This window comes from Squalius cephalus (assembly GCF_949319135.1).
Source record: "Squalius cephalus genome assembly, chromosome: 1".
In the NCBI taxonomy this organism is placed as follows: domain Eukaryota; kingdom Metazoa; phylum Chordata; class Actinopteri; order Cypriniformes; family Leuciscidae; genus Squalius; species Squalius cephalus.
The window spans coordinates 41,555,153-41,581,480 of record NC_137122.1 but is presented as its reverse complement, the minus strand read 5'-3'; the positions used below and the strand labels follow the sequence as shown (position 1 = coordinate 41,581,480).

Below are 26,328 nucleotides of genomic sequence, written 5' to 3'. Positions count from 1 at the left end.
AAATTCACAAAAATCTAACCTTTCATTGAAGTAAAATAATTGAAAGTGGGGGGTAAATCACATTATAAAATAAATGTTTTTCTCCAAAACACGCTGGCCATAATTGTTGGCACCCTGTTATTAAATACTTTTTGCAACCTCCTTTTGCCAAGATAACTGCTCTGAGTTTTCTCCTATAATGCCTGATGAGTTTGGAGAATAACTGACAAGAGATCAGAGACCATTCCTCCATACAGAACCTCTCCAGATCCTTCAGATTCACAAGTTCATGTTGGTGCTTCTTCTCTTCAGTTCAGCCCACTCATTTTCTATAGTGTTCAGTTTAGGGGACTGGGACGGTCATGGCAGAAGCTTCATTTTGTGCTCAGTTACCCATTTTTGTGTTGATTTTGATGTTTGTTTTGGATCGTTGTCCTGAATGAAGATCCAACCACGGCCCATTATAAGATTTCTAGCAGAGGCCGTCAGGTTTTGATTTTTTATCTGTTGGTATTTGCTAGAATCCATAATACCATGTATCTGAACAAGATGTCCAGGACCTCCAGCAAATAAATAGGCCCACAACATATAAGATTCATCAGTATATTTAACCGTAGGCATGGGGTACTCTTCATCCCTGTTTGCACCAAACACATCTGCTGGGTTTGCTGCCAAAAAGCCCTTTTTTTGTTTCATCTGACCATAGAATCCGGTCCCTTTTGAAGATCCAGTCGTGTCTGACAACTGAATATGCTGGAGTTTGTTTTTGGAGGAGCGAGGAGGATTTTTCTTGAAACCCTCCCAAACAACATGTGGTGATGTAGGGGTTGTTTGATAATTTTTTTTAGGCTTTCTGACCCCCAAGACTCAAGTAATCTCTGCAATTCTCCATCTATGATCCTTGAAGAGTCTTTGGCCACTCAAACTATCCTCCTCACCATCCATTAATACAATATAGACACACGTCCACTTCCTGGCAGATTCGTAACATCTTTAGTTGATTATAACTTCTTAATTATTGCCCTGATGGTCAAAATGGGGATTTTCAATTCTTTAGATATTTTCTTACAGCCACTTTCTATTTTGTGAAGCTCAACAATCTTTTGCTGCACATCAGAACTATATTCTTTGGTTTTACTCATTGTGATGGATGAATAAGGGAATTTGGCCTTTGTGTTTCCTCATATTTAAACTCCTGTGAAACAAGAAGTCATAGCTGGACAATTTCATGTTCCTAGTCACTCTGGTGTGCTAAAAAAGGTAAATATTAATGGGAAAATACTTCAGAGATATTTTTCTCATAAAAAATTCTAGGGGTGCCAACAATTATGGCCAGCGTGTTTTGGAGAAAAACATTTATTTAATAATGTGATTTACCCCCCAATTTCAATTCTTTTACATAAATGAAAGGTTAGATTTTTGCGAATTTTTTGAAGGAAAGATCAAAAGGATAAACAATGCAGATTTATTTTTTACAGCCATTTTTTATCATATTTACCAGGGGTGCCATCAATTTTGACCATGACTGTATATATATATATATATATATATATATATATATATATATATATATATATATATGAAGAGTTCAGATGCAAAAGCCTCTAAGTGCCATCTGAAATTTTCTTTTTTTTATCAAGCTTGTATATTTAAGTTCAGTAATTTCACTTAAATGACAATTAATAGGTAATTTTCATTGCCATTTAAGTGAAATTACTGAACTTAAATATACAGGCTTGATAAAAATGATCATTCTAGAAGAAAATTTTAGATGGCACTTAGAGGCTTTTGCATCAGAACTCTTCATATATATATATATATATATATATATATATATATATATATATATAATGTGTGTGTATATGTGTATATATATATGTATATGTATATATAATGTGTGTGTATATGTATATGTGTATATATATGTATATGTATATATATGTATATATATGTATGCATGTGTGTATATATATATATATATATGTATATATATGTATATATATATGTATGCATGTGTGTGTATATATATATATATATATATATATATATATATATATGTATGTATGTATGTATGTATGTATATATATATATATACATGTATGTATGAAGGAATGTATATGTAGATATGAAGAAATGCATATATGTATATATGAAGGAATAAATGCTTTTTGCATGCTTTTTCAATAATAATCAAATAAAAATCATGAATTTTGGCCAAATTATTCAATTTAGAGGTTTCTAAAGAATAAAAAACTACTGTACATGGCTTTGTATCTTCCAAAAGCAAACCCAAAAAAGTCAACAAGATGACAATGTTGTACCTCTTTTATCAAATGAAAAAGACAGGATTATAGTGCATACATTGATAAATATTTAGTACATTCATTAATAGATAGAATTCCATTCATTGTATGTACATTAATAAGAATATTGCCACAAAAAAAAAAAAAAAAAAAATTGGGGGGCAGGGATTACAATCTTGTCATTGACTGCTGCTAATCAACCCAGTAATGCACGACAAAAGACAAAAATCCAAGTGGCAGTAACCTTTTATCCCTAGTGGATGTTGCAACTGAAATGGGCTGTGCTTCTCCTGTGTTCAGCTGCAGTTGTATTGAAGGCAGGATTTAAACGGTACTCTACTCTGCTGTTTGTAACATGAAGGCATATTCAAGCAGATCTCACCAAGAGAGGAGGGCATTTCACATACTGTGTAAGACCGGTAAATACTCAGGAGCTTGTCTAGCTGTCAGGGCGAGGGACCGACAGATGCTACGGTACGGTTTTAGCAGCGTGCACTGCTCAGTCTTCATGGCAATGTAAGTCGTTTTGTTTTCCCACCTGCCCGTCCATAATTCAGCTATCTGTTGGCGGGTAAAAAATGCTCCCTTTCCACATGATTTTATTTACAATCACCAGTTTATCTTCACTAAGGCTCAGCTTAATACCTGCATGCCTCGTACAATACTGTTATTTCTGTCCATTTTCAACCTCAAAATCCATATTTTAAAAAATCCCTCGCCTCCCAGTTAATCAGTATTCTGAGATATCCGGTCAGAGCAAGGCCACCTGTGCAGTACCGGATACATGTCCTCTCAGCACTGCTCTTCTCCCAGGGACTCTGTGTTGTCGCCCTGGTCCACCGAAGCCGGCGGGGAGCGCATTTTCCCACGACTGCTCCCGTGGCTGCTTCCGTGGCTTGGGTAAACATCTATAGAGCTGGAGATGGACTGGACGGACGTATCACGGAAGTAATGGAAGGCCTCCGGGTCCAGGAAGGTTTGCTCCTCTCGCAGGCCTTGTTCAAAGAGCTTCCGTTTGTGCCGGAACTCAATCACCGTCTTTGTGTAGGAGTTGAGGGTGGTGACGGAGGCTGCCATGCAACAGGTGAACGAGCCCCAGGCCATACTGTGAAACATACATATATAAAAAAGATAATGAGATTTATTTGTAGCTATTTTTTGCATAGTCCATTGTCAAACAGGATGGATGGATGGATGACATTTGTTGAATGTGGCATTTTGTATTTATGGACTAACAAAGATGCTTGTTGACATTTAAAGTTAGAAAAAACAGTCCCAGATACATTTTGAGCTGTCCAGTCTATTATACATTATATCAGTTTGGTGGAATTGAAATGAAGCCCACAGCAAGAGGCATGCAGCACAACAGCACACTCTAAATCAGGTGTTGTGATGGGGATTTTGATTAATCTCAGTGACTCAATTCACAGATTCCTTCAGTGACTCTTTCTGTAGGTTACGTCGTTACGCCAGTAGGTGGTGACAATTAAGCACACTTATGCTATGAACTAATCATTGAATCATACACTCAAACCCTTCAATTATGACAGAAACTTTCTTTGTGTCTACAAATCTGCTAAGAGATTCCAGAAAATGCATCTATTTTGAATGTCATTGAAAAGTCATTCATCTATTTTGTACTGTACTGGTATTTTTTATCAAGCTATATACAAGTCGCAGTTCATTCATGAATGAGATTTAGACTCAAAACACCCACTCAATTGGGAAAAAACAAGGACTATTACATATCAAGCATCATATTATTTTTTTTACTTTTTTTTCTGAAAAACCTTTTTTCAGTGAGCATTTTTTTATATCTTTATCCATGTTTGGAAGTTTTATCTTTATTTTTGTTCACCTGCAGTAAAAATGAAAAATAAAGTTGCATTCCCCAAACATTGTCTGCGATTTATAGACAGCAAATTACCTTTGGTTTCCAATCGGAAACCATGAGAGTGCAGTATTTGAGCTTGTGAGCTGGGGAAATTAAACCATGAAGCTGAAGGGTTTAAAAAAGCTCAAGTTTCAATTACTCTTTAATTTTCAGATTCTTGCCATTCTGTAAGGTAGTAAAGGTACAGAAATAGAGGAGGAAAAACAAGAAATTGGCCAGATGGCAGAGGACAAATGAAGCAATTTTAGCCTGGAATAATGGATGCCAGGCAAGCATCTGTGGTAATTCAGTCAATGTAAATACCACTTTCATGCCTGTCAGAACCCCAATGCATGTCTCTTATTTCCAAGTGCCAAAATAACACACATTTGTTGGGAGATCCAATAGAGCCATTCCCTCTCTGGTCTAAATGGTCCCAAAAAATGTAATGACAGAAACTCACTCCAAAAATTCACTGTAGAGCTGACACGCACAAAAAAAAAGTTCACATTTAACACATTCTTATAAAGGCTGTAAAAGAACTTCCAACCTAACCTTATATTTAATGTAACTGGATTTTTACCAAAATGACACAACATGGTCACTGTTTGACATTACTGACTGTTTTCGATCCAATTTAGCAATCCAACAAGTATTTGACCTTCTCAATTCACAACAGATTTAGTAATATAAAAATGGCAGCATTTCAGAAAATATAAACTTATAAGCAAGCCATTTTTTTCTAAGTCACAGATAAATCAATTATATTGCCTAATGTATAGCTTATAAATATAGCCTAATAAAAATCTGAATGTCAGAGAACTATTCTGAGTAAAATATTTTGTAGCCAAATAAATGTAGCCTTGGTGAGCAAAAGAGACTTTTTTCAAAAACATTAAAAATAGTAAATCTTAAAAATCAAAATGTAAAATTTCTAATATGCTCTAATACAATGTTTCACTCATTTTGGTCCGTTTGTCAGATATATGGGTTAACGTGGCCTCAGAATATTGAGAGAAACTGAGGAAACCATTTTGAAGTTTAATTTTAAACAAAATTCTACGTTTCCGTTCAGTTGGAAAAAGAGCATTTACTGTATATTGGAGAAAGTGAACCTAAAATGAGAAGGGTCCGCAAGAGCCAGATTAATTTGTTGCAGAATGAGACCAGACACTAGAACATCTGTGACTTTTGAGGACACCTCGCCTCTTTGCCTTGGTGAATTATATAACACAGGATGGAAGCAAAATCACAGTGTACTGGGATGGGATGTAGAGCTATTCTGCTGTAGAGAAATCCATTTAATTATTGATCAGGAACTACTAAGGGTGAAAATACAAAGAGTTTGATTTGGTCACAAATCGAATATCGCTACTCCCATTAACTTGAGCAAGGTTGAATGTAAAGTGAATTTGCAAGGAAAAACAACATCCGCATTTAAAGCTATCATGTGACTTCAAAAGACTCAAAATATGGCACAGAAGCCATATGGAGTATGGACTACTTTTACAATACTTTTATGGTGCTAAGAGGCAGTGTAGAGAAAGAATTCTCTGATAGCCGAGGCACTCCTTAATTAAAATGTCTTTATTACAAAAATTATATGTCCTAACTGGACAACTTTAAAATGCCCACGCGTAGCGGCATGTAATTTTTGTAATAAAGACATTTTAATTAAGGAGTGCCTCAGCTATCAGAGAATTCTTTCTCTACACTGCCTCTTAGATGTTCTACCTTGGACCGAAGAGCACCCAAATCAAACTCAAAAGGAATTGAGCACGCCATTCATCTTGAATCTAAACAGTACTTTTATGGTGCTATTTGTCATTTTTGAGCTTGAAAACACCAGTCCTCATTCAGTTGCGACTACTGTATATTCACCTAAAAAAAAAACTTTTGCATTCCAAAGAAATAAGTCAGTCATGCAGGTTTTAAATGACGTGTGTGAGGAAGGAAGAGAATTGTCATTTGAGTGAACTGCCTCTTTAAATAATATTTTAAAATGACTTTAAAATCAATTCCATATAGTCAATGTTCACGAACATTCGCAACTTTGGGGGTGGTAAGATTCCTAAATGTTTTGAAAGAAGTCTCTTCTCACCAAGGCTGCATTTATTTGATCAGAAATACAGTAAAAAAATAAAATAAAATAAAATAAAAACCTTTAAAATAACTGTTCTAATATTTTAAAATATTTTAAAATGTAATTTATTCCTGTGATGCTGAGTCTGACTGAATTTTCAGCATCATTACTCCAGTCTTCAGTGTCACATGACCCTTCAGAAATCATTCTAATATGATTATTTGCTGCTCAAGAAACATTTATTATTATTATCAATGTTGAAAATAGTTGTGCTGCTTATTATTTTGGTAACACTTTACCAAATGGGTGTATTAATTCATGCTTTTCTAATGCACAGATAGATGTATGACTAATGAAGAACTAAACCATTAATTTATGATTACCGCATCAGCAACTAATAAAGAGTCTATCTGAATAATAGTTTAAGTCATATATGAATTCCTATTAATCAGATGTCAACATGTATTAATTCTTTATCAACATATAGTATTAATTAATAGTGTAAATGAATGAGTTAATAACTGCAATGGGTCAAAGCCATGTATTTCAACTTCCAGTTGTCTGCTTTAATCATTAGCTAACTCATGATTATCAGTGTATTAGTTAAGCATGTGTTAATCCATATTAGCGCACCTGTATTGTAAAGTGTTACCAATATTTTTGTGGAAACTGTTTGAGGATTTTTTGAATGGACAATTTTTTTATTAATCATTTTTGTAACAATTTGAAAGTCTTGATTGCCACTTTTGTCCACATTGTCCTTCCTGAATAAAAGTATTGGTTTCTTTCTTTAAAAAAGGAACCAAATGTTTCTGACCCTAAGCTTTTGAACTATAGTGTATGTGATCAACACATTCACTGCTTATCATCCATCATGTTTTGGCTGATGTGACTGGAAGTATAGGAAGTGCTTACCAGAAGGACCAGCCGTAGTCCCATGTGTGAGGCCTCCAGTCTTCTGGTCCCAAACTGACTGTTATCTGGAAAACTTGTGTGTACATCATGTGAGCCACCATCCCCAGGAGACCTGTTGAGGAATCAACAAATGCAGTTGGTGATTTCTGTTGTTGCTCATTGGATAGAAAGAAATTTGTCATTAATTATTCACCCCATGTCATTTCAAACCTGCATGACATGAACTCTTGAGTCATTAATCAGTTCTGACTCTTGGCTCAATGATCCAGTATGGAAAATAACTTCTTTTTTTATCGCCTTTTTTGTTTCACGGAAAAAAAAAAAAACAATTTGGAATGAGGATGAGTAAATTAGGACCAGTTTATGGATGTATTTGTATATTTATGGAACTGTCTACACCAGTGTTTGCCAACCTTTTTTTCGACCCACGGAACAGTTTTGATAAGTAAAAATCCCACGGCACACCACTAAGCACTAAAATAACAATAAGGTCAAACAGCTAGTTATATGATGTTTTTGGTGATGATAAAACAACAAATTTACATATCATCACTGTTGGTCAGAAACCTTGTATTTTTTTTAAATAATTAAACTGTGTCATTAAAGTTGGTATTATGGCTTTATATATGGTCAGACATGTCCAAGTATCATTATAATATTAACATTTAATGAAAAGCAAGCTCAGATGGAGCTACAAGGTTTTTGACCAGCGAATGATATGTCTTGTGTCCATCACTGGAACAGCCACATCTAAGGCAGTAAGTGCATCGCATTATGATCAACTTACAGTTTATAACTCCAAACAGCATGCAGCAATTCATTCATGAAAGAGGTGGGTGGAGTTAGGGTTGACCGACAGTTTGAGGATCCAATGAAGTTATGAGGTTTAAACACAAGATCTTTTTAATGCTTTTCATTGGTTAAATATTTGTAAAACCCACATACAGGCATCAAGAGTGACCAGTAGTATTGATTTTTAAAGATAAAAATATATATAGAGAGAGAGAGATACGATGTTTCCGTCTGACAGCGACAATATCTACTTATTTGTATCATTTTATTTATTTATTTATTTAATTATTTATTGGCATGTGATAATTTTCTGACAAACAAATACTATTAACTTTTGATCCTTTGGATCACAGACAAAATCCCTGCATATGTGCAGGCAGAACATGTTCCTTATTAAATACAATATAGGATCAGTGAAGGGTGTCCAGTGTACTATCTAGTGCCAAGCGCACAAAGCCACTGAATGATGAATAAGGTGGAGTTGTTATGAAACTGTGTAACTGCAAATCCTCACTTGCATTACATTTGTTATTGTTTGTCTTGTTACTTGTTAGTCTACTGTGATTTCCTCTAAATATGTTTTGTTCAACTGGTTTTGCCTGAAGACCCAGATAATCAGATGATGACCCGAAACAGCAACAAACTTGTCTTTTAAATCAAACTGTGAAATGAAAAAAAAAAACTAGTTTGATTAGACGGACAACCTGTGATGTCAACAACTGAAGATATGGAAATATATATTTTGTTGTTCCTTTGAAAAGTTAAACTGGGTTGATAGGTAATTCTCTCTCTCTCTCTCTCTCTCTCTCTCTCTCTCTCTCTCTCTCTCTCTCTCTCTCTCTCTCTCTCTCTCTCTCTCTCTCTCTCTCTCTCTCTCTCTCTCTGCTGCAGTTGGAATTAAAAGGCATTAAGGCCCCAAATGAACTGGACTATATTGGGTATTAGTTAAAGGTATTCAAATCAAATAATCAGAAATTCAAAAAGCAGCAGCTGTTCTGGCATTCTAATTGCTGGGGTTTACCCATGATGCACTGAACTGCAGATAGAGAGATGTAATCTGGGGAGAACTCAAATTTTTCCACATCTCATTCCGAAATCAAGTGTGAATTATTATTAGTTAACAGATTTCACTGATTCTTGATAAAACAAGCTATTAAATATAAAATATATACAGGGTTTGGGTGTTGGTAAGTTTTTATGTTTTTGAAAGAACCAAGGCTGCATTTGATTGACTGTGAAATATTATTACAATTTAAAATAAGTTTTTTTTATATATATTTTTTTTTTTAATTTAATTTATTTATTTGATGGCAAAGCTTAATTTTCAGCATCATTATACCAGTCTTCAGTGTCACATGATCCTTCAAAATCATTCTAATATACTGATTTGGTGCTCTTATCATCAATGTTGAAAATGGTTGTGCTGCTTAATATTCATACAAATAAAGGCATTTATTTGAACTTTACTTTTAATTTTGATCAATTTAATGTGTCCTTGCTGAATAGAAGTTTTTTTCTTTTAAGAAATCTTATTGACCCCAAACTATTAAACGGTAAAGGATAACTGGAAATGGAATTTGTTTTTTTTGTTTGTTTTTTTTACTATAGTCAGGTAAAATTGTAGTCAAATGTTTTGTCTAATGTTACAAGAAACAGTATGTTGTCATGTAAAAGTTCTGTCAGCACTGTTACAAAGTCACTATACTTGAAAATTACAGATTTTGAATGACTAAATTTCAGCAGAGACTAACAAAAAAAAGCCCAACATTTTCTATTATCCCCATCATTTGTGACTGTGGTGAGACCAAACAGGAAAACAAGGCCGTGTGTCTTTGTATAGATGATAAATGTAATGAAGTAATGCGCAATTAGTTTCTCTAAGTGTGAGTTGGGGACAAGGGTGCAGGCCTACCTGACAGCACGGTGAAGACTGCGGCGAAGGCGTTCAGTTTGAGTCCATCGATCACATTACTGGAGTGAAAAAGCTCCAGGCACATCAGACTGAAGCCAACGACCAGCAGCATGATGTATAGCACCTCAGACACAACTGACAGCCAAAGGACACCTGCAATACACACACACACACACACTGGTGAGCAAAGCGCTGTGCTGTTGCCCCATTCTCTCTGTCATTATTCACACGGTCAGATTCAAGTGGAAATTTAACAACTCGCCCCCTGCATATAAAATGGACATGCATTGGGTACATTTCTGCATAGTTCTTCTTTACGTTGAGTTCAATTTGCAAAGTGCAGATAGGTGTTTTGAGTTCACTAAGTAAAAAGCGTATTATATGAGCATTGTATAATATCTATATGAGCATTATCTATAATAACTGCTCCATGAAAGAACACATTACAAATATAGTTTAAACCTGACAATAGTTTCAGGGTTTTGAAAAATGTAAAACAATGAAACAATATGACTTAAAATGAATAAATATCGCAAGTTATAAAGTCAGAATTGTGAGATATAAACTCGCAATTGCGAGAAAAATGTTAGAATTGCGAGTTATAATCTTTTTTTCTCCCAATTGCGAGATATAAACTCGCAATTCTGACTTTATAACTCGCAATTGCGACTTTATATCACATAACTATAACGATCATCTGACTCATAATCATTACGATCCTCTGACTCTAGCCTTCTCGTTGTCCCTCGGCATCGCCTAGCTTCAATGGGGGCCAGCTCATTCAGTGTTGTTGCACTCACTCACAATCACTCTGTTGTGTTAATACTATTTCTGAACTTAAAACTATGCTCAAAACTCACTTATTTTCTGAATGTCGTGAGCTTAGAATTATAAGGTTCTATCTCCACTTTTGGTCGAAATTGAGTTTTTGACATAATCTGATCCATTAGGTGTTTATTAATGCCTGTGTGGTGTTATTTTTGTAAAACAATATTTTGTTAGTAGTTATTAATAAAATAAAAAGGTTCCATCTCTCCATTGCCAGCTGGGATGTAAAAACTTTGATGCTCAATATCTCAGAACTACCCTAAACGGAGATAGAACCTTATAATTCTAAGCTCACGATGTTACCATTCTTAAGTTACATTATTACATTTTGTTGTGTCTGATTGTATTCTGGTGTATGCTGCCCCATCTACATAATTCTCCTTTACTGTACTTTTACTCTCATCTACCTACTGTTGTTTTGTTTGTTATCATTGTCCATTGCCATTATTGTTGCTTGTTCATTGTAAAGCGTCCTTGAGCCCTGGAAAGGCGCTATACAAATAAAACTTTATAAATTATTATCTATAAATTATTATTATTATTAATAATAATTCTGAAAAAAGGTCCGAATTGTGAGATAAAAAGTCGCAATTTTTAGTTATAAATTCAGAATTGTGAGATATAAACTCGCAATTGCAAGAAAAATGTTAGAATTGCGAATTATAATCTTTTTTTCTCACAATTGCGAGATATAAACTCGCAATTCTGACTTTATAACTCGCAACTCTAAAAATGTTCTCGCAATTGCGAGTTTATATCTCACAATTCTGGGAAAAAAAAGTCAGAATTGTGAGATAAAAAGTTGCAATTACTGTCTAGTGCTCAGTCATACAATACAGTGGTATAAATTACTTCATGAATAATGCCTAGATTTTTATTCTACTCTTTAATCCTATAAATAAAAATGTTTTTACAATTAGACAAATTTCGTAATCATTGTGTAAGGTTAGCTACAGGACTGTGGCCAGGAGAAAAGGATGTCATTCCCTCAACATAGGAGCTCAAGGCCACGACTTTACAATGCGTGGCCATGACATAAGGATGACGTTACTTGTCACCTCAACAAAATTATCTTGTGGCCATGACATTTTATCAAAATTCCCATGAGGTAACATGATACTCCCACTAATTAATATCTCATGTCCCCTCCTTGTCACCGTACCTAATATTTATGAATTGTGATTATTTTTGTTTTGTTTTATTTTTTCAGGATTCAAGAACAGCATTTATTTAAGATATTTTTATGTAACAAGTCTAAATCTTAAAAAGCTATCTTTACTGTCACTTGTTTTGATCAATTAAATACATCCTTGCTGAATAAAAGTGTTTATTTCTTTAATCTGAACCCAAAGTTTTGAACACTACTGAAAAAAAATAATAATAATGATTAGAAAAATGCAAAATAGAAGCACTTGGACTGTAATGGTGCTGTATACTCCAAAGAGGAGTAAACACATGAGTTCTTACTAGAAGTCGGCTTTCTCATTAGCGGTAATTATATTAAACTTGACATGACAGCAACATCTGCAATTTGAAAAACAAACTGCACTCGTGTCTCAAAAGGATGTTTAATCTTTATTTATTTCATTTTATTTGTATGTATTTTTGAGAGATTAGGGAAACATCTAGTATCTATCAGACTGACTCAAGGGTGTTTCCATAATAGCAATCAGCTCCTTCTAATTAGCAGAATTCCCAATCGCCCCGGAGCTTCCTCAGAGGACTCGGCAGAGATAGCAGGAGTTGTTTTGTTCTGAGATCATAATGGTATTTTGCTTACTTTCAACGTTCGGAGTCTTGTCTGCTGCTACACCTGTGCTACCCATTATCCACTGTGAAATTTGGCTTTGTTTGGGGTTTCCCGACACATTCTCTCACACACATTGTAAATAAAAGATGACAGACTTTGAGAAACACAGGTGGTGAGTGATTAAAGCATCTTAACCTGAAAAATGACGGCATTATTCAATATTAATGTCTGGAGTGTTTTGTCTTCAAGAGTTCAAACACATCGGGCACCTTTGAAATTCTGCCCTACATTTTTCAGAGGCGAAAATAAACAGTGTGTCAATTTTCTCGAGGGCTCCTTGAGGCAGAGAAAAGCATTGTTTGAGGGCTTGATATCGTCACTGTGAGAGGACAGAGATAGAAGCACTAAATCTTCTGTCGACCTGAGCATATTCAGTAGTGATAAATCAAATTTCTCATTCAAATTTTTGCACAAACAGTTCTTGACAAGCTTCCGTACGAGACAACATTAGATAGAGGGATGAATCTGAAAACACTTCAATCAAAATGCACTTCCATCACTCTTCGGCTGATTCCACAAATATCGGCAGCTTTGTATCAAACATGATTATCACTGGAGACCTTGAGAGTCAGTCATGACTTAAAAACCAGAGGCTAAAGAGCAATGAGCAATTGTGTAGTTTGTCTTGCAAATATTCTCCCCGGAAACTGTGGCAGATGTAATTTGCAAGCTAAATTCATTTTCCTTTTTGATTGCGGAGTAGTATCTCCAGAATTGTTCAAGGCGAGATGTATTATGCAGTATGCAAATAAAATTCCATATTCAAAATGATATTTCCCCTCTGAAGGCTTTGCCACCGTGAAAAACGTCAACAAAAGACTGCCTTTAAAATAATTTTTAGTAAAGGAACGCGTTACGTTATCATGTAACTTTAAAGAAAACTAAAATTTGTCATCACGCTTTGGTTTGTGGGTGTTTTTTCAACTACAAACCCTGTTGACATTTAGAAAATAACACTCTCACCGTTTAATTTATTTGCTAACGTGTCCAACAGTGGACACACAAGCATCACATTAAAATTGTTATCTGTCATACACAGCATTTCCATCATGTCTCAAATTGTGTATTGTGTTTAACAGCATTCTGTGGTGAAAATTAAATTATTATTTTTTTACATTTGTTTAAAAAAGGGCCACACACCTTTTTTTTTTTTTTTTATTACTACGCAATTTGGAAATGATGCACTAAAAAGTCTGTTCACAAGTGACGTTCCCTTTTACTTTTCTTTGTTTCAATCCAGTTTTAAATATTAATAATGGATTTTCATACTTTTAAGATTAAAGCTCTTGGTCTTCTTTGACAAGAATAAAAGTATAAATTATAGATAAAATGCATTTGAATAGTATAAAAATAAGTTTTCAAGTTTGAATATGACCTTCATATAACAAAAAGAAAAAAGTTGAAATCTAGATTAACCCCTGGCACATAAGTGTCTGCTGAAGAAAGACCCTCACACTCTACTAAAAAGTGATATTGCATATGGAAATATGGTAACAGGCCACAAATCTGTCTGTAAGACACACACACACACACACATATACATATACAGTATATATATATATATAATATTTTATTTAATGGCTAATGTTTTTTTCTTAACAATTGCAAAACTTAAAGCACATAAGTGGACTGGACGATGTAAACATTTACTCGAACATTCATACTTTAGCTAATGTACCACACACAAAGCATGCATCAAATAATAATGCAGGGATGCTCCAAGGCAGAGATAAGAGATCTGTCATAGGTTTCAGTGTGTGCTGTTGGACAAGCCTCAACGGCACTCTAATGACAACCATTACTCACCTCTCTCAGATGCCGGGGCCAGATCAATAAAACTTCTGCATTTCTCACCTGGAAAGACACAAAACAACCAAAAAGTTAACATCTGTGCTCTACAAGCTCTTTCTTGTGTACAGCGAGTCAGAGAGCTCAACTTCATCTTTACAGTGGCACATAAGTGGCTGCTGAAGAAAGACCCTCACACTCTACTAAAAAGTGACATTGCATATGATGATACAGTGCTGTTTTCCAGTGATAAGACAGCTTCAGCAATCTGCTTCCCCCTGGATGAATCCATCACTTGAATTTTTTGTCTAAAGAGATTGTAGTGTTTCTTAGTGTTAACCTCTATGTGTCATTTCGGTATCAGGCATTTTTGATTATGCAAACTAAACATTTTTGCACACTTTTTGCTGCTTAATGCCATGTTACATTTGTAGCATACAACATGCTTTTCCTGTAATTATAGTGATCATATAAATGTGTAGAAAGTCAGAATGTCTGTGGTCTAACCAAAATAACTGTTTTAATTAAGATTGTCCTATGTGTCTCTGGGCTAGAACATAAAAAGTGTTTGGTGCATCCTCCTAAATTGTACTTTTAATTAAACTGGTGAGGATAATTTGAGGCTGAAGGCTATTTCTTAAAAAAAAAACTTTAGTCTGCAACTTTCAATGATAATCTTGCCTGTGGAGGGATGAATGAAGATGCTTAGCTGTGCCTTAAGGACAGAGGTCAAATAGAAGTGAGAGATTATCTAAAGTAGCATGGTAATATGAAGACAACATATTAAAGTTTTTACATAAAACATTTAAAAAATTTCATATGGAAAGGCATTTTCCTTTTTAGCTATGTGGCTCAAAGTGCCCCAGTTCAAAGAATAGGTCTACATTAAATATATTGGCAGTAGCACTACTGCACAAGTCTGCAGACACAACACTCATAATTCCAGGCTTGTCAGACTCAACAAAACTTTATGTACTCTGTCTTTTACATTACAGACCACACAGGCCTTTCAAAGTTTTATTACCTTCAGAAATCAAAATTTAAAGTAGCATTTAAAACTTGGCTAAAGTACAAAAGCAGTTCAAATAAATGGCAATAAATTGCACCCCCAAACACTGCCAGGATGAATGAGATTTTTGAATGTTCAATCATTAAAATATCCCACATGTGGTTCCTTACAGAAACCTGCTCTATAGTGACAGCAGAAGTGAATAAATAAATCAAACAGGGGCCACATACACAATGTAATGTTTCAGGACCGACTACAAATTTAGATGAGGGAGTGAGTCCACAAAATTATCGTTCTGTGTGTGTATGGAACACGACTCACTCCAGAAACTGTGATGAATGACACTGTGGTAAACGCAATGATCTGGTGTCTCACATGTTTGGTATCCGTTATTCTGATAATATTACAGTGACAAAAGATTCATTATGATCAGCAATTTTAACTAAAGCGCAGTTGACTGAGGCGTTGTGATGTCTTGTTTATGCTCGTAAAAGCTGGTTCACAGAGTGTGCCCTTGCAGTGTTGCCATGCCCACTTATTATAAGTGTTTTGGGATTGTTGTTTAAAGAAATCAAGATTTTTTTATTTAATATAAATATGTTCGCCTTAAGGTTATCTATAACCCTCTACTGCATGCATTATGATAGACCTATAGAAAAAAATATTTGACTCTTTTTCTTTTCTTAGAATGGCTTAACTTGAAGTGCTTGGAAAAAATATTATTTTAAGGTACTTTATGATATGTTGCCATACGGCAACAACATACAATAGTCGAAATTTTTTGAAAAGAAATGGCAGTCCTTAAAGGGATACTTGATCGTTTAGCATTAAGCTTTGTATCAGTAGAAACCCGGTAGTATTTTCGAATGACCATGCTTTCCTCCCTCATGTCCCCCTGAGACGAGAGATTTCTTTATTGTGTGTCTGGAAAAAAACCTCCGATGACGCAAAAATCATAATTTTGCGTCATCTGAGGCTTTTTTGGCCAGAGGCTAGAGACTACAGCCAGTAGGAGCTAGTTCCACATGTTTTCAACCCGCCCATAGGGGGTGGGATCTCACGATAAAACGGCGTCTTTTCAGTTTCGAGTCAACTAGTAGCTTAGTTGTATCATTTCTTCAGATACTGCCCTCTGTAACCGGTAGGCGTGGCTTGGGAGTGGCCTCGCAGGGCAGCGAAGCAAGTGCATTCTGGGAGTTGTCTTTTATCCACATGAGCCAAAAAACATTTTCTGGCTTTTCTCAGTCTAGAAGGCACCAACTTCTAAAATAATTTCACATTTCTACTACATACAGTGGGGAGAACAATTATTTGATATACTGCCGATTTTGCAGGTTTTCCCACTTACAAAGCATGTAGAAGTCTGTAATTTTTATCATAGGTACCATCCTTCAGGTTTCGGGGCTGTCGCTGGGCAATACGGACTTTCAGCTCCCTACAAAGATTTTCTATTGGGTTCAGGTCTGGAGACTGGCTAGGCCACTCCAGGACCTTGAGATGCTTCTTACGGAGCCACTCCTTAGTTGCCCTGGCTGTGTGTTTCGGGTCGTTGTCATGCTGGAAGACCCAGCCACGACCCATCTTCAATGCTCTTACTGAGGGAAGGAGGTTGTTGGCCAAGATCTCGCGATACATGGCCCCATCCATCCTCCCCTCAATATGGTGCAGTCGTCCTGTCCCCTTTGCAGAAAAGCATCCCCAAAGAATGATGTTTCCACCTCCATGCTTCACGATTGGGATGGTGTTCTTGGGGTTGTACTCATCCTTCTTCTTCCTCCAAACACGGCGAGTGGAGTTTAGACCAAAAAGCTCTATTTTTGTCTCATCAGACCACATGACCTTCTCCCATTCCTCATCTGGATCATCCAGATGGTCATTGGCAAACTTCAGACGGGCCTGGACATGCGCTAGCTTGAGCAGGGGGACCTTGTGTGCGCTGCAGGATTTTAATCCATGACGGCATAGTGTGTTACTAATGGTTTTCTTTGAGACTGTGGTCCCAGCTCTCTTCAGGTCATTGACCAGGTCCTGCCAATATCAATAGCCAAAACCAATATCCCGGAGTAGGCCTATATGTTACTTCAGTAAATCCAACAGTTCACTGAACTGAGACATGTTGTGCTGAGAGAAGTGATGAGCACGAGCAGCTGATACTGAGCATGCGCGCACTACCGAACGTACAGGTACAGCAGATCTTGGATCACCAGTACAGAACCGAGAACTGTTTATTTCAGACGTGTTCGAACTGAGAATCGATGAGCATGCATGCAATTTTTTCAGAAGGACGAAATGCACGTTGCAAGTATTTTGTTGAACATCAATAAGTGTAACAAAATAAAACATGTTAGAAACATGTTTATCACATGGGCTACTGTCTTTTCACTGTATTATTTTAAAGATTGGAAACACAATAAATGGATTGTAAAACTAAACATTTAAAACTAAACATTTATTATTATAAATTTCGATACGGAGAACCGATGAGCTGGAGAGACTGCGCGTGCGTGATAGCACCGTCTCTGAACCGAACTTTCTTTTGATCAACTGATGCTGTGCTGATACATGAGCACGGATGAACCAAGGACTTGAATGAGGGGCCGAATTCGGCGAAATGTAAGTTTATTTAATTACAAATAAAATAAAAATGATGAAGACCAGTTTATTCACTTTAGATCTTTAAGACACGTAAAACATACGCGTTTGCGCATTGCCTTAGGCCTACTACAGGGTTCATTTTCAAAACGTAAATGTAAGAAACTTATTCAAGATGATTATGAAGATGAGTACTATTATTTAACTGAAGTTATAATTACACATGCCTTTATTTGAATGTATATTTATCCGCCGGGATGATAGAATTGACGTCATTACGTGATGACGTAAAAGAACTGGTGAACCGTTTTTTTGAACCGGTTCATTGAAACGAACTGTCCGAAAGAACCAGTTCGTGGAAAAGAACTGGACTTCCCATCACTATTACACAGCTCTCTGGTCTTGGCCATTGTGGAGAGGTTGGTGTCTGTTTGATTGAGTGTGTGGACAGGTGTCTTTTATACAGGTAATGAGTTCAAACAGGTGCAGTTAATACAGGTAATGAGTGGAGAACAGGAGGGCTTCTTAAAGAAAAACGAACAGGTCTGTGAGAGCCGGAATTCTTACTGGTTGGTAGGTGATCAAATACTTATGTCATGCAATAAAATGCAAATTAATTATTTAAAAATCATACAATGTCATTTTCTGGATTTTTGTTTTAGATTACGTCTCTCACAGTTGAAGTGTACCTATGATAAAAATTACAGACCTCTACATGCTTTGTAAGTAGGAAAACCTGCAAAATCGGCAGTGTATCAAATACTTGTTCTCCCCACTGTACATGACCCAATTTAAATATACATTCATCTTTCCAGCGGTGAAATATCCCTTTAACATATGACTAATCAACATAATATCACTAGCATTAATGTTACAGATTAACAGATTGCATCTGACCTTTCTAGCTAGCTAAACTATTGCAATAATGTAATTTCACTATTGCACAGTGTTGCCGCTTGGCAACACAGACATTTGATTGATTTTCCAAAAACTAATTTCATAAAAACTTTTTTGAGGGGTGAAAATGCCATCATAACTTACCTGAGGTGATGTTTCTGATTTTTTTGTGTATGTGATATGGGCTGGTCCTTGTTTGTTACATTGTTGCTTGTTTTAGTTTGCTTTCAGCAACTACCGACAAGAGACGGCAGTCTGTCAGAAATCGCGCCACAGAAAAAAACTGCATGTCATGTGACTTAACCAAAGCACATCATTGGCTAAGGTCTTCTCGTTCCAACAAAAAAAAAAAACACGAGAATGTTTTCTTAAAGAGACAGTGGCAAGGAAATGAACACAAAGAGTATGTTGCCATATGGCCACACCATGCGGTAGAAGGAGTGTGCTCCATAACAATGCCAAAATTCATTTTAGATTTAAGATAGAAGATAAAAGCATTCAAAACTTCCACCAAAATGGATCAACAATTCTGATGACATCACTCTGCACTCAGGGCTGCCAACTTTTGAGTTTACCCTGGAGTGAGCCATTACACGGCTTTAATGTAAATGTAGATAAATGTAACGTTATGTGGCATTGTTCTCTGTTTTATTGACCTCTTTCTGTGGTTGAAAAACACTGATTCGATAAGTTGCACTGTATCTTTCACCATACCTATTGTTTATTCGTCTTTATTTACTATTAACTAGTAGTAAAGAGAGGTGATCTTTTCACGTGCCGCTTGAACTGAGGCGCTACAGCAATCTGTTACATTTAAAAGTGGTATTTATTGTTTTGAGAGTTGAGAATTAGTTTCATATCAAAAGTAACCTGCTCTGTCTTGTCTGTTGGTGTAAGTGTCCTCTTTGCTTCGCGATTTATCTCTGCATGAGAAAATGGATGTGTGGCGTGAGAGCGTGTGAAAAGTGTCAATTGCGTGAGTCTCACGCTGAATGAGTGAGAGTTGGCAGCTCTGCTGCACTTCAACTTCACTTCAGTCAGATTTTCTGTCCAATCATATGCTAGAATCTGAAGCATCCCGTCCCCTGCACTATAAATACGTAGATTCTGAAGCTGTGGCTGAAATCAGTCACTTGTTCACAGTTATTTTATATATGGTGAACACAAAACGTATCGGACCCATTTGAATTCTACACAGAATGCTGTATTTTAAAGCGATATGGAGGAGATTAGGAGGAGAAACGGCTTGACCGACTCGGCATTAGAAACAGCACCGACGAGTAGAAGAGATAACACCTACATAAATTACACACTTTTCAAACTACACATTCTCAACATAACTATGATTACTTTTTTTTTTTTACCTTTTTGTTCAGACTATGATTACGTTTTGCTTTAGTAACAGTTTCATATTAAATCTAAATCTATTAGACTGTGGCTATCATAAGCTGTCAAATGCGGCTTTACTGAGCTCAACAGCCAAGCTGAGATATAAACCAAACGCTATTGGGTATTTTAAAAAGGGGAGGAGCTACTCAATATGTCCGGCCCTGTCTTCCTGTTTCAGTGGAAATCACGTAAGCACATTGAACAATGCTTCACATTTCAAGGCACTTCAGTGGGCCTTTAAGCTTGGCTCATAAAGTGATTGCGTTTAAGGAGTTATTAAAGTGAGCAGGTGTCGTGATATTTCAGTATTATTTTCAGCATAAAGCATTTTGATTCATTTCATTCTTTTATGGGTTTGTTCTTGTTTGCTGTTTTTCTAGCACGATCTGGCAACAGGAACGAGTCAAGATCCTACCGCTTTCCCTGTAATTTCATCTCAAACGCATGTTAAAATACGTGATTAACAACTAGTTGTTCAGTTCGGATCCGTGCACACAGCATTAGTAAACGTGGTTGTCAGTACCTGCATTTTTTTGGGAGTTGGTTGTAGAATGCGGTTGTCACTCCCCTAAATGACTGAAGTGTGTGTGTACAGAACAGGATTAAGCTCTAAAAGGTGAACTGACAACCGAATTTATAGCTGCAGTGTGTACATGGCCAGAAAGTAGTTCAGAATGTGACTGATCACACATTAGGTTGCCAGTGAACATGACAGGGTGTCATAGTCTGGATTTCATATTCTGCACCTTCTAAGTGCACTTCTTTTCTCATTACGTCTCCCCTAAGCTTTTTTCCTCAGTAAATAAGGTCCCTGGAGGGAGTTTAATCCTTCTGCCTGGCAGATAAGTGGCCCATGGTAACCTCTCCTCAATTTGAATAACGGAATCTCACGGCACCTGGAAAAATGCATTAACCGATTCCAAAACTGGCCGATGGTGCAAGAACATGAGTAATTGAATTTCTAGTGGGTTTTATTTCACCAGTTAGGTGAGGCACTTGTGGTAATCATTTCACTTATATCAATGACATGGAATGTCTACAATGATTCATTCTAGTCCCATTTTTGGATACAGGTCTCGTCACGCACAAATGTGAATAAAGCTGTTTTATACCTTAAAGGGCACCTATTATGCAAAATTCACTTTTACATGGTGTTTGAACATAAATGTGTGTTGGCAGTGTGTGTACACAACCACCCTATAATGATAAAAATCCACCCAGTGCTTTTTATAAAAATCTCCATAAATCATAAGCACTGTCTCAGAACAAGCCATTCTCAGATTCGGGGCAATGTGATGTCACTTTGCACAGGCCCCTCCCACGACTGTTGATTGACACTGCAGTTTGAGCATAGACCCGCCCTGAGTGAGCTGGACACAGTCCGCCATTGTTTCGACACTTGAGCAGCTGTAGACAAGAATGTCTCCTAAGCGATTGAGGTGTTTTGTTGTTGGATGTAAGAATGAACATAGCAGTCTTCATTTACTCTCGTTGTTACTCGAGGATGGATCAGTACATCTGTTCATGATCCAGTCTCCGGAGCGACAGGCCTAATGTTACTGATCACGGCAGAAATGAAAGTGAGAGCGCGCACTTTATGACAGCTCATCGAGTCGTTTTACGGATAGCCTATAAAGTTTACCAGTTTATTAAGCACCCACTGAAAAGGTGTGTATATATTTGTTTACTGTTAGTTGTAACCATACCTGTCAACACTCCTGTTTTCCCCAGGACTATTTTACACCCATCTCCCTCCCGCCCCCCTCCCGTTTTGTTATTTTTCCCGTGAAACTCCCGTAATTTGTATGGCCCAAACCTTGTTATATGAATAATCACATCAATATATTATTCCAAGGTTGTCCAGTTGCCAGGTCTTGTATGAAATGCATCCTACTCACTCACACAATCAACACATTCTACAAATTTCAACCCATGAGAGCTCAACCTGGCAACCTACAACCCAGTTGCGCAGTCGATATCTGCGCAGATAGTAGACCCCGAAAGTTGAATAAGCGTCACTGCTAGAAATGGGAGAAGACTCAGTGGTAAATATTTAACGCAGCATCCGTTTTTTCTGTTATCCTTTGGCTGGCATTACATTATATGATGCGCTCTTATTCATGCACGTGCTTTTAAACTATTCAAGCCGAGACAAATTGAGCGCCACAATCGAGTTCTCTTTCGGCTTGAAATTGACCGAACACTAACACACGCAATTATGCCAAAATGTCCATTTTGTCGAGTATCCTCATAAGAGCAGACTGAGCAGTCTTAAATTAGTGAAATAAAGTCTTAAATGAACGCAAAGGGTTGTGAGAGAATGAGGCGCGTGTGAGATGTGTCGTGCACTTTATTTTACTGTCTATGGTCGTGCAGCAGCGGCTGGTCTTAAAGGGACAGCAGCCAATAAAGCTTTCTGTCAGTAAAGTTCACAGAAAAAATCACAGAAAAAAAATGTGTGATTAATCTAGTTAATTTTTGCAATCGATGAAAATTATTAAAAAAGAAACATGAATAAGTCTTATTCATGTTTATTTTTATTTTTATTGAATATTACGTATTTATGTTAATATCTGCACAATTAATGTGTATTTAGCCTGCCTCTGCCATCCCGCTGTGTATGTTCCATGATAATGAAAGGGAGAGAGAGTTTATGGATAACGACTTTAATGCACACTTCTTATTGTGTTTATTCAGCTCTTAAAGTGATTTTCTGGAGTAAAACTACGCTTCATCTTTTGTGTGATGTACAATAAACTTCATTGAACTCATCAGTAGCCTATATTTCGTCTGCTACAGCAAGCTTGTATTAATAGTGGATAAAAGCAGATGACAAATAAGATATAACCGGAATTAAACTAAACTATACCTGTTCTATCTCCATACGGCATATATTCTCTGGCTCTGTGGGCATTATTGCCTGACCCCGGGTCGAAATGAACACCGCTACTGAGAGTTTCTGTTTTTATATTATCAGATGAGCTTGTCCTGGCTGGAGCTCATGAGGCTCCACCCTTTGGGCCAGCAGCAGCAGCTCATTTGCATTTAAAGGGATACACACTAAAACGGCGCGTTTTTCTGAGCCCCAAAAAATGACAATTTAAACATGCTGTAAAAAATGATTTGTTGGGTATTTTGAGCTAAAACTTCACATACACACTCTGGGGACATCAGAGACTTATTCTACATCTTGTGAAAAGGGGCATAATAGGTATTTAAGTGATTGAAATAGCATGTTATTTCAAAAATTCATAATTGAAGAAATCTACTGAATCTATATGCTTTTCACAGCTAATCTCTGGCACGGTGTGATGCAGTCATATTACATACATATTGAGTATGCAATTCCTTAATACCCTGGGGAATCAGAATGACATGGGCTGACTCACTTATTATGGATTTAAAAGCTGTAATCATCTTCATTCAATCCATTCCTGTTCTTCCAGTCTTCCATATGATTAAAGACCCCTGGCTTTTGATCTGCTTCTAATGTGTTTAATCTGGTATCTGAGGTTGAGGGTAATTGCATCGGCAATGAGAGTGAATGATTTGATGGCCATTAGCATTATTATATGGTACTGATCAGGCAATGGGCAAAGAGAAGAGATCTTCAAGTATGATTTATTAATTAGCACTCTACATTTTCATGCTCTCTATGTGGCTTTGCCACTCCTCCGCCTGAACAAGTTCTTGGACGTTTCAGTGTTAAATCGGGGCAAAAGTCAGAATGGTCACTTCATAAAACTTTACAGTTATTGATGTTTATGCCGTTAAACTGATTCTGCATTTTAATATAAGGGGCTCAAAACATCATACAATGTATTTTGGCTTTTGTTTAATTTCTTGCTTTCTTGTGCTTCTGCCCTGATAAAAAGTGTATGTAAGATAATGAATGCACAAATGTAATAGGTATTCCTATATAATAGGTATAACTGAATATTATGTTAATGATGATGATAAATCATCATGCAGAGATTAAGCTGAGCTACTTGTGTGGATGGGTGATGAGTTTTCAGCACAAAGCCTGTCTGACACTGTCAGATTAATCATAAATCCAATTGATCACTAAAAAGGTGTCAACAACAACACTGACAAAAAACAAAAAAAAATAGAAAAAAATGTATCACATAACTGAATCCTCATCAGCTTAACACACACTGACCTTCCTTCACTCCCCTGAAAATGTCTGTAGGATTAAATTGAATCCAATACTGAACTTTCTGTTTACGTCTGTCTATTGAAGACATTATGTCAGAGTGAGACAACATATGACTTTGAACCTGATAGCCCCGATCTTGGATTTAGCTGTTGATCACAATTTTTTACAATGTCCTTGAGAATGAATGAATAAACATTTTCTTTTGGAAAACAAAGAGCTTTTTCTTACATTAATAATAGTATTTATTTATTTGATTAAGTAAGGTAAAGATTTTTACACTTTTTTTTATCTCATAGTTTATTTGGGTATTAATTTACTGATGTTAACTCATGCTGTAATATTTACCATAAATATAAAATATTATAATGAAAGTCAATTTAATTACATGTGAAAGCAAAAGACAAAGTGACATTTCATGTTTTATTCCTTTAGCAGGATATCCTTTAATCTTGGTGTATGTTCACTGACCAATAACTCCTGCTGTTCTACAGTAGATTTCGTGACAAAACTTTTAATAGTCTGAGATTAGAAAAACATTTCAGAGAGAGGGTCCTTTAAAAATAGGAGGCTGTCCAAGAGCTGCTTATTTCACTGTATTCCATGGGGAATGTGGTTATCTAATGGTGCCTTTACCAAGTTCTTCAAAACTCATTGAGAGTTAAGTAAATCCAGACAGATGTTTCCAAAGCTGTTGGCGCACAATCATTCCCCGCCAATCCACTGCGCAACACATTCACACTGCTTTACACACGGCCTTGAAGTTTCCCCACAGTGCAAAAACACTCTCTCACATAATTGTAATATAGCCTACTGTATAATTTAATTTGTGATCTTATTAATGAATGCTAATTGCTGTTAATTGACAGATATTATCAAAATCAGGAGGTTTTCTTGGTTAACTTAATATAATGCACTTTTCAACTATAGGTTACTTGACATTCGTTTACACAGTTTAGGAATAAATGTCAAACTACTTTAACCTGCTGTAGACAGACAAATATGGGAATATTTTATCAAAGTTTAAGACGTATACAGCCTAAAACACAGAGTTACATACACACAAATAAACAAAACAATAAAAACCATCGCGTCACTGAATACCGTTAGGATTCGCTTTAAACTTTAAAATGTAACTCTTACCTCCTCCATGGATATTCTCTTCACACGAATACCAGATGCCCGTGTGAAAATGCCTAAAGAGAAAGCGATCGTCACCCGTTTCCCAACTATAGTGAACTTTAGTCGGGTCTGTCTCGTTCACCCCATAGTCAATACAATTATGCCGTCTTTCCTTACTGCAGTTGGGTTTGGGGACTCTCTGAGTCCCTTCGCACCAGTAGGTCGTGATGAACGCCGTCGTTGAGAATAAGAGTGCCAGAAGATTTAACCCCACAGACAGCAGAGCACGGCATTTTCGAGTGGTCTTCATAGTCCTATACGAAGTGGCTCACACACTTGAAAGAGCTTCAACCCGGGCTGAAAAAGCTTGATTTGTGTGAGGAAAGCGCAGCGGTTGCGCTCACCTCACCTCACCGGCCCGAAATGACAGTGACAGGTTCGATCTTCACACATATAAAATGAGCGTCACTCCTCTGATGCTCGCAGGTGGATCCATTCGTATGGAGACAGACGTGACTCAAGTAAGAAAGATCTCCGAGGCATCTTTGAGGCAGACACTTACGCTGCCAACTGTTGTGATCTCTCTCTCTCTCTCTCTCTCTCTCTCTCTCTCTCTCTCTCTCTCTCTGCGCGCGTCATCCTCTCCCCTATTAATTTTCTTTTTCTTTTGGTTACTAAAGGGTTCATCAACCTATTTTGTAAGGCTTATGGATCAGTGACGACGTGTCCAAATTGTAAATGGGGGGGGGGGGGTATGTGTGTGTGTGTGTGTGTAAAAATGTAGGCTACTAATGTATAAAAAATGTTGTGTATATTTATTTCGTTCTATACACTTTAAATGCATACCAAAATTCCAAAATGCATAGAACTATTCTAACTA

At 36.6% G+C, this 26,328-nt stretch overlaps 1 protein-coding gene across 1 annotated transcript; it reads right to left on the bottom strand.

Annotated features, from left to right (window-relative positions):
• Positions 1 to 2,287: 2,287 nt before the first annotated feature.
• Positions 2,288 to 26,047, bottom strand: gsg1l (gsg1-like). Its single transcript, XM_079892187.1, has 5 exons — positions 25,470 to 26,047; positions 14,302 to 14,349; positions 9,858 to 10,010; positions 7,154 to 7,265; positions 2,288 to 3,387 (listed from the first exon to the last, which is right to left on the bottom strand). Exons 1-5 carry the CDS (start codon positions 25,756 to 25,758, stop codon positions 3,075 to 3,077), a joined length of 915 nt encoding a protein of 304 aa, XP_079748313.1. The 5' UTR covers positions 25,759 to 26,047; the 3' UTR covers positions 2,288 to 3,074.
• Positions 26,048 to 26,328: the final 281 nt, after the last annotated feature.